At 39.5% G+C, this 9,779-nt stretch overlaps 2 protein-coding genes across 2 annotated transcripts in view; one reads left to right on the top strand and one right to left on the bottom strand.

The window, feature by feature from the left end:
- Positions 1-140, bottom strand: part of Asb15 (ankyrin repeat and SOCS box containing 15) — a 66,086-nt gene extending 65,946 nt beyond the window's left edge. The window contains exon 1 of the mRNA XM_017796055.2: positions 58-140. The gene's annotated coding sequence lies outside the window, so the exon portion shown is untranslated. The remainder of the gene's footprint in view (positions 1-57) is intronic.
- Ndufa5 (NADH:ubiquinone oxidoreductase subunit A5) lies at positions 123-9,433 on the top strand. Its single transcript, XM_008824871.3, has 5 exons — positions 123-239; positions 463-507; positions 3,807-3,923; positions 8,687-8,752; positions 9,273-9,433. The coding sequence occupies exons 1-5, from the start codon at positions 219-221 to the stop codon at positions 9,372-9,374; spliced, it is 351 nt and encodes a 116-aa protein (XP_008823093.1). The 5' UTR covers positions 123-218; the 3' UTR covers positions 9,375-9,433.
- Positions 9,434-9,779: the final 346 nt, after the last annotated feature.

Below are 9,779 nucleotides of genomic sequence, written 5' to 3'. Positions count from 1 at the left end.
CCCCGACCCCCCCCCCGTGGCCGCCAAGCCTACACCCTTGAACCCTTGACTACGCACGCGCCAGTTTTCTCTTCCGGGTGGGAGGGACTGAGCCTTCGCCCCTCAGGGGGTGGAGCCAAGTCGTTTCTAGGTGACACTGCGGCGGCGTCGATGTTCGATTGAGCAGGCCTGCTTGAGGCTCCCAGAGGGCCGCGCGGCCCGGACTCCTCGGCGCTGTCATGGCGGGCGTGCTGAAGAAGGTGAGCGGGTGGAGGTCACCGTGGGGCCGTGGACGGGGACTCGGCAGTCGCTTCTCCCTCGCCCGTGGGCGGAGGCGCGAAGCCCTCGGGGTGGAGGCGGTGCTGTCGGGCTGGTGGGAGGCTGCGGCGGGCCTGGGCCGTGGCAGCGCGGGGAGTGGCGGGCTGCGCGCGGTCGGCGTGGGAAGCACGGTCAGCAGCACTGTCGTGTTTTGTTTCTGAACAGACCACGGGCCTGGTGGGATTGGCGGTGTGCGACACTCCACACGAGGTAGGCACTTCCAAGCCTTCGCTCCTGGGCTCCCGAGAAGACCCGAGCCTGCGACCTTGGTCCCTGAAAGCTTCCCGGGACAGCGACGTGACAAGCCTCGGAGCACTACCACCTCCCGCCCCGCCCCCTCTTGTCACGGGCGGCACCTGCTTCCCTTCACCATCACCTTTTTGTCGTCTCTGCCGTGACCTCTTTATTAACCAATTTTCTTCATGGCCTTTTTCTCTTGGCGTTGCCGTGGCTTCAGTTGCACAACACCATCCAGATCTGTATTTCTTTTACCATCCTTTTCCTCACCGCAACATTTCTGCCTTGGATTCCAGACTGGCTTACCTAAGGCATGAGCCTAGCAACGGCCTTCCTTTTTTCCCTGTTCTTTCCCTTCAGTAACCACACTGTTTCTTACCCTCCCTGTATACCAAGGATCTCCAGTCAGGCCTGGCCAGAACTGGTTTTTTTTTTTTTTCAAGGACACCGAAAGTCCCAAAATCTAGCCAGTTCACATTTTTTTAATTGTACCAAAAGTAGTGTTAAATACATTTTTGTTACATTTATTTGTGCCTGTAGATCAGAAGACAACTTCTGGAGCGAATTCTCTCCTATCACATAGGTCCTAGGGATTGATCTCAGGCCCCCAGGGTTGGCAGCAGGTACCTTTATTCATTTAACCATCTACGAGGCCCAAGAATAGCAGCAGTTTTGACATTTTGAATACTCTGCATTAAGTACTTTGTTTACTGTCAGGGCGTCTCAGTTTTGGTGCTGTTTGTTTTTCCTCCTAATCCTTCGCCTTTTTCAGAGTTCTTCATTCTCCAGTTTTATATTCTGAGGTATACTAAGACTTAGTTTCTAGACTTTAAAAAAATTTAGGTTTGGAAAAAATTATGTTTGCTCTCTTGTGTGGAGGTAGTCTAATGATTGCAAATACCACTTGTTAATTCTTACATTACCATATCAAGAACTGACCTCTCCTTTTGTAGCTGTATGTGTTTTTTTGCTGACTTGTATGTCAGACAGGTAACCCACACTTAGCATATCCAAGATTCCCCATTTCTCCCTAGAGTCTGTTCTCTTAGGTTTGTTCATGTCAGTGAGTTGAATGACAGCTTCTTTTTTTTTCTTTTTACCTTGGTTCAAAAAATTTGAAATGATATTTGATCCTTTGCATTTTCTTACTCCACCATTTGCTGCTTTAGTAAATTGGAGTCTACTTTCGTCTGCATGCATACTACATACACAGTTGTCCTAGTGACTTTTGTCACCTCGACACAGCCTACAGTCATCTGAGAGGAAAGCCATGGTTGAGGAATTTTCTAGATCAGATTGACTTTTGGGTAATCTGTGGGAAATTGTCTTGATTATTTATTGATACAGGAGGGCCCAATCAACTGTTCCTGCTCTGACTTTCCTCTGTGATATGACCTGGAAATTATATCACAGCAATAGAATGAAACTAGGACCCATACAAATGTCTAGAATAGAATGTAGCAAAGTATGATTAGAGGATGTTTTAGGGAATTAGGATTATCTGTAATTACACTTGCCTATGTGTTCTAACTTCAGCGAACACTAATGATAATTGTGATGAGTTGGTGTTTGTTATGGGCCATAATGTAAACGCAGTGTGAAGTAAACTGTACATATGGCCCATAGAGGCTCTGCAAAGTGTATTTCCACAAGAATGGTTGCAGAATAGGTAATAAATAATTTCAACCCAAATCTCTTGGCTACAACTGTTCTGTTGCTAAAATTGGGAGGAAATAAGCTTTAAAAACCCATGAAAATTCTCATGTGTTATCTGGCAAGATTTATATTAGTAGAGCTTGAATATTCTTAATTTAAAAATCTGAAATTTATCAAAATCTGAAGTGCCTTTTTATGCTCACATGATGCCACAAGCTGAAAATTCCACATCTGACTTCCTGCGATGGGCCATAATCAAAGCATAGGCTTCTTGATATGAGTATGAGGTATGTGTGAAACAGATGAATTTTGTATTTTGACTTGTGGATCTATTCTTAAGATGCCTCATTATGTATATACAATATTTCAAAATCCAAAAAAACCTAAAATTTGGAACACTTCTGGTCTAAAGCACTTCTGATGAGAAGTACTTGATATGGATGTATAGAATAAAATATTCTTCATTATGAACATTAAATAGATAAAAATAATGGCTATATATTTAGCTTTTAGGAGATAAACAGTTCTTAGAGATCATGCACGTTGGTTTGTATATGTATGTGTATACCTGAGTAAAAATAAGACTAGGTGTCAGTCTCTCTGGGGTTTTTATAATAAAAATGAATTTCAGTAGTGCGAATGTAGCTCATATTTATGACATATGAGTGATTGTAAGTTAGGATCTGCCAAAGCAATTTTGACCATGTCATTAACTTACCCTGAGTTTAATATGCTTCAATATGTGTTGTGCAGTGACTCAGTTCTCTTGCTTCCTTTTGCTTTTTGGTTTTTTAAAATATTTTCATTTTATATGTATGAGTGTTTGCATGTATGTAAATGCACTACATGGTGCAATACCTGTGGAGGTCAGAAGAGGGTGTCAGATCCCCCAGGAACTGAAGTTAAGGACGGTTGTTGGCCTCCATGTGGGCACTGGGAATTGAACTTGGGTCCGCTACAAGAGCAGCCAGTACTCATAACCGCTGAGCGCCATCTCTCTAGTCCTTGTTTGGGTTTTTGAGACAGGATCTTGCCATGCAGCCTTGGGTGGTTTGGCGCTCAAGGCCGGAGGTCGTCCTGCCATAGCTTCCTAAGTGCTGGGGTTACGGGCAGGCCTCCCACCCTGCACCTGCCTCCCCTGCTTGTTTTTATTGAGCCTTAGTGAAATTTATCTATGTCATACAAACAATTATAGTCAAGCAAAAGCACTATTATAACTATTCAGTTAATTTTTGTCATACTGATGATCTAATGCTTGGATTAAAAAAAAAATCTAGAGAAGAAGTATGAAAAGAAAAATAGAATTTGTAGTACCTAGGGTCTCAGTTTGAGGAATCGTGATTTAATAAATGATTTGATTCCAAGGAAGGTCATTAGCTATAAGCTAGTTCAATTCTGCTTGTTAACTGTACCTTTGATAAATAGACACACTACTTACTGGAGTATGTATCATATCCAGGAAGAGTTTCCACATTTGTATTCAATTTTATGAACAAATTTCAGGAAAATATAGTTTAAAAAATGTGAATCCTCTTTTAGTTTTCCTATGAGATAGTCCTGTTCTAATCTTTGGTGATATTTTAGCTTAGTGAAATATGTGTGGTTTGTCTTTTCAGAGGCTAAGAATATTGTACACAAAGATTCTTGATGTTCTTCAGCAATTCCCTAAAAATGCAGCATACAGGAAATACACAGAACAGATTGCAAATGAGAAGCTGACACTGGTTAAAGCAGTAAGTAGCTAAATGAATTTCGATTTTGTCAAATTTATATACCAGTATAACCTTTAAAAAAACCTTCTGTTGTTTATGCTTTGCGTATTCTGCATGCCCTTTCTAGTATTTTCCTTCCTTTGGTAATGTTCTTCCATCCTTTCTCCCTATCATTGACAAACATGCAATGTTGGACTGCTTTCTGTATGAAAAGTGCTGCTGCAGGGCAAGGAGAAGAAGAAGCCCACCTTGAGGTGTCCTCGTAGTTGTGCTTTCTACCCCTTCCCAGGCTACTTCTTTGTCTTTACATCTCATCTTTAGATGCATCAGTCTTGATCTCTTTTCTCTAATCAAAGTGGAGAAGAATAAAAGAGAAACAACAAAATAATTATATGTTATTGTTAAATAAAGCTGTCAAAAAGAATTATTTTAAAAAGTACATTGATGTTATGTCTGGTGTTAGGCTTATAATTCCCAGCTGCTTGGGAGGTTCTGATGCAGGAGGATCACAAATACAAGGCTTTCTTGGACTACAGAATGAACTCCAGGTCAGCCTGGGCAACTCTGTGTGACCCTTCAAAATAAAAAGTAAGAAAAGAGGTTGGAGTGGCTCAGTAGTAGAACTTGCTTAGCATGCATGAACCCTAGATTCAGTCCATTCTTTTTTGGAGACAGGGTCTCAGTATGTAATACTGGCTGGCCTTGAACTCACTAGAGATCTACCTGTCTCTGCTTTATAAGTGCAGGAATTAAAGGCGTTTGCCACCACACCTGGTTTATATTCAGTCCTTAATACCGCACGCACACACACACACACACACACACACACACACACACACACACACAGAGGAAGGCACGGTCTCACTTTGTTGCATAAAGAAGAGGGCCACATTTGTTTTTCTTAACTACTGAAAGTTACATTGACCAGTGTTAATGCTGAAGCATAATGTATTCTACAATATGGCTTTTATTTAAAAAACGGATCCTCAGTGGAAATAATTAAAGTTGAGTGAAGTCACAGATTGTGACCTTGATCCAATGGGATCAACATTCTTTTTTAAAAATATTTTATTATTTTTATTTTATAGAATGCATGTATTGCTTGCATATAGGTAAGTGCACCCATGTTGTGCAATGCCCACAGAGGTCAGAGGAGGCTGTTGGATCCCCTAGAACTGGAGGTATGGACAGTTGTTAGCTGCCATGTGGATGCTAAGATTCAAACCCGGGTCTTCTGCAAGAACAGTCAATGTTCTTAACTGCTGAGCCATCTCTCTAGGCCTGGGATCAGCATTCATATAAAAAGACACCAGACAGCTAGTGCTTGCTCCTTCTCCATGAGCACATGCCAAGTAAAGGACAGTGAGGTGGTGGCTATGTCTCAAGGGAAAGTCCTCACTGGATACCAACTGCTGTCACATTGGTCTTAGCCTTCTAATCTCCAGAACTCCAAGCTCTTCTGTTTGTTGTTTCTGTGGTATGAGGCAAGCATTCTACCACTGTGCCGTATCCTAAGCACTTCTTTCACTTTCTTTTTGGTTTTGATGTATCGAGACAGAGTCTCCGTGTAGCACCACCTGGTCTGGAACTATATAGATCAGGTTGGCCTCAGTCCCACAGAAGTCTTTCTTGCCTGCCTCCTGAGTGCTGGAATTAAAGATGGGCCCCACCATACCAGGCTTACTCTCTGTTTCGATGTAGAGTTTCACTAAGTTGCCCAGGATGGACTTGAACTTCATCTTGGAGACCTCCTGCCTTTGTCTCCATAGTAAGTAGATTTGACCCAGCTTAAGTTTCTGATTTTTAATTCACTCAGTCTATAGAATTTTGTCATGGCAGCCAAGTAAACTAAAGTAAGCATTTTACAGTTTTAAATCAAGGGTACTAGACAGGAAAACAGACTACTGCTGGTGTTTTCTTTTTTCCTTTTTGCCATAGCACACTCTATTTTACTATTGAAACATCTTCATTAGCAATTATTTCATGGATGTTGTATAATTCAGACACAGTGTCCATAAACTGTATTTTATACAGGCACAAGTGATTACAAATTATGCTTATTACTAGGTAAAACTATACATCAATGAGAATGCTTCCTTACTTGTATGTAGAACAGTGTGATATAAGTTTTAAATTTTATTCTTTGCTAAGCAAGTCTGGCAGTAATTTACAGGCTAAAAATCACTAAAGGGGAAGTTAAATTAGCTTGATTGACTTGAGTTATATGAACTTAATGTATTTTTTTCCATCACTAAATAAGAATTTTCCCCCTTTCCTAAGGCAAATCTGTTCCACTGCTTGTCTCTACTTTCCCTCTCCTTGGTCTTGCTGGTTTGTATTCATTTATCCTGTGTTCTCTTGTAATCCTCCATTTTAGCACTGTCTTTCATAATCTCGGGATATGTTTAGTTGGTTTCCATCTTACAAGGGAAAAAAAACTGTCTCCCTGTTTTCATTTGCCTGTTATTTCTTTATAACCTCACACAGACACTTTCAAAGAATTCACTGCTGTTACTTCTTTATGAATACCTGAAACCTTTCTCTGCTATTTTAATTGCCTACAAACTATTAATTCGTAGTCTCATTGTGCCTAATTCTATGTCTCACATTGCCAGTAGCAGAATGGTTTTTTAGTATATAAATCTTCTGTAACTTTCCTGTTAAATCATCCTGTGGTTTCCTGGTCAGTGTTTCTGAAAGGCAGAGTTTAAGTATTTTTCCTGAGCTGGATATACGAAACTCAGCTTTAGCTGATGGATTTGGATGTAGAGCCGTGAAGGAAACAAGTGTTGCAGAATAATTTTAGCATGGTATATAAAGGTCCTCCCAGCTCTAGCTTCTGGTTGTCTTAAATTCATTCTATTCCTGTTATACCTCATACTTTGGCAATACCAGACTCCCTCTTCTGGCCTTCCTGTGATTTGACTATATCCTCTCCAAAATCCAGATGTTCCTAGGGGAATAGCCCAGCAGGATGTGGCAATAGCATGTGTGAAGGCCTGTATCTGATCTCCAGGACCACTAAAAGTAGAATGTTGCTACTGTAACTCCTTTCACTTTATTTATGTGGAAAATGTAAAAAAGCAAAACTGTCCTAACGACTGTCTTATTTACGTATATACATATGTATGTATAAAGAATAGCTCTTGACTCTCAAAAAGTTCAGCTATTAGGAAAGAAGTGAATGTCATTAAATATTCCACATAATATATTTATTAGCAGTTCTTAAAAAAAAAACCTAAAAAATAATGTACATTAAAAATGTGCAGAAGGGGGCTGGTGCAATGGTTCAGTGATTAAGAATACTTGTTGCTATTGTAGAGAACCCAGGTTCAGTTTCCAGCACCCACATGGTGACTCACTGCTGTCTGTAACTCCTGTTCTAAGGAATCTAGCATCTCTGTCTGGCCTCTGTAGGCACCAGGCATGCATGTGGTGCACATACATATATACAGGCAAACACACATATAAAAAATAAAAATAATGAATTTTTTTGTTATTTACATATGTCGTGTATGAGTATTTTGCCTATGTGTATATAAGTGCAATGCCTATGGAGGCCAGAAGAAGCTATCAGGATCTCCTGGATCTAGAGTTACCCATGGTTGTTAGCTGCCGTGTGGGTGCTGGGAACTGAACCTGGGTCATCTGTAAGAACTGCTGAACTGTCTCTCTAGACCCCCAAATCAATAATAAATCTTTAAAACATGTACAGAAATCATAAGTGTAGATAAAGCTTGATGAATTTTCATTCACAGTGACCACAAATAACAAATACCAGACCAAAAAAATGACATTTTGAGATCACCAGAAAATATCTTTGAGTAACTGAGCTCTTAATGGTAACCACTTTGCTGATCTTTTAACATGACAAATTCATTTTGCCCATTTTTAAATATTTAAAAATTTTTTATTTTATTTTATGTGTATGAGCGTAATGCCTACAGGTATATAAGTGCACCTGTGACATTTAAGCCCTTGAGGTCAGAAGAGGGCATCAGACTGCCCTTGTACTGGAGTTAGGGACAGTTGTTAGCTGCCATATGGGTGATGGGAATCGAATCTGGGTCCTCTGCAAGAGCAGCTAGTGCTCAGCTATCTTTTCAGACTCCCATTTTTAAACTATAGAAGTAGAATAAATTTTATATACTCTTTAGTGTCTGATTTTTTTTTCCTTCTTAATGATAGGTTTGAGGGGTCCCCTGGGTTGTCGTGTATAGTTGCAGCTTGTCTATTATCATTCCATGTAGTGTTCCACTATAAGCACCATCATTTATCTGTCTATTCTATTGCAGATGGTCATTTGGGTTGCTTCTTGGTTGTGGCTGTAATTTGTATGCTGCTGTGAAAATCCTTAACATATCATTGTTTATTGTGCATTGTTTGGTATATACCCAGCAGAGGAGTTTAGGCATAAGATATCATTCATTTTTATTGTTAGTTCTCTGACAGGAAATAATAGAGCATATTAAGAAAAACAAAATACTTAAAACTCTATTTTAGACCAAATCCAACATCATGTCTTAGTGTGTCATTATTTACTGATTTTTAATATTAAGACAGAAAAGCAGTGAAACAGCAAATAAATGAAATAGATTTCCATCAAATAAAGTAAAAATTTGGTAAAAAAAATTAACACTATGATGAATAAAAAACTGCTAAAATAAATTTTATGTGTTTTTTAAAACATTGGTATAGTATAATTTACATAGTATATTAAAATATTCTGATATTTTACTCCCATGTTTAATTTTTTTTTTTTTCTTTTCTGCTTGAAATTATAGGAACCAGATGTTAAGAAATTAGAAGACATGCTTCAGGGGGGCCAAGTAGAAGAGGTGATTCTTCAGGTAATGAAAAAGTTGAACATTATTTGTATGTTTTGGGCATCTAGTGGTGTCTTAACATGTAGCCTGTGCCTGAGAGAGAACCCCTGGTTTTGTTACTATGGGCTGTGACAAGTCTGAAAGCCACTGATACAGATGAAGGGACCTGATGTTGTATGTCAAAGACTGTGAAACACAATGAATAAAAATTCATAAACCAGAATTTTGAACACTAATTCCAGCAGATTTCAGTCATAGAAGAAATCAAAAGGTACCCTCTCTTAGTTGTGATTATGTGGCAGCGAAAATTGAATTAGATAATACTGAACTTTTTGTGGGGGAGGTCCAGCTGCCTAGAACTCACTATGTAGACCAGGCTGGCCTCGATCTCCTAGAGATCTGCCTGCCTCTGCCTCCAGAAGAAGTTGTGAATTTGGAATCATGATATGAAAACAGTAGCTGTAATAGTTAGCTTTCAGTTACTAACTGATAAATACCTGTGGAATAATCAGTTGCATGATCTTGAATTTTTTTTTTTTAATAGGCTGAACGTGAACTAAGTCTGGCAAGAAAAATGTTGGTGTGGAAACCATGGGAGCCGTTAGTGGAGGAGCCTCCTGCCAACCAGTGGAAATGGCCAATATGAGCCCTAACTCTCTTTGATGGGTTGATGGGAAACTGATATAATTAAATGTTCTATTATGTCATTCACATCTTAAAATTAAGAAAGCTAATACCTGACATATTTAGGAGACACAGTTGGTTATGGTAATAGGATCTTGTGAGGTGGTTTTCTTTTGTACAGTATTCACTCAGATTATTCCAAAGATGTGAGAAGACTGAAAATTAAACAGTTTCCTGCAGCTCCTCAGGGGAGAGGCCATAACGGAAAGGTGAAGTATCCTTAGCAGTGTTTTAGCTTGCTACTGCATGTCTTCATAGGACTTTGGGAAAAAGAAAAGGTACTTTATCATTATTATTGTCTCAGAGTTACTGATCACTGAAGTGAAGTCATAACATTTAGCTGAGAAAAAAGTTGCAACAAATAGTT

Source organism: Nannospalax galili, unplaced genomic scaffold (assembly GCF_000622305.1).
Source record: "Nannospalax galili isolate Female #2095 unplaced genomic scaffold, S.galili_v1.0 scaffold449, whole genome shotgun sequence".
Classification (NCBI taxonomy): domain Eukaryota; kingdom Metazoa; phylum Chordata; class Mammalia; order Rodentia; family Spalacidae; genus Nannospalax; species Nannospalax galili.
The sequence above is the reverse complement of the archived record's forward strand: the minus strand, read 5'-3'. Positions and strand labels throughout refer to the sequence as shown.

Coding starts and splice junctions, on each gene's coding strand:
- Ndufa5 (XM_008824871.3), top strand. CDS start 219: ATGGCGGGCGTGCTGAAGAAG. Junction 240..462: donor TGGCGGGCGTGCTGAAGAAG/GTGAGCGGGTGG, acceptor GTTTCTGAACAG/ACCACGGGCCTGGTGGGATT. Junction 3,924..8,686: donor AGCTGACACTGGTTAAAGCA/GTAAGTAGCTAA, acceptor TTGAAATTATAG/GAACCAGATGTTAAGAAATT.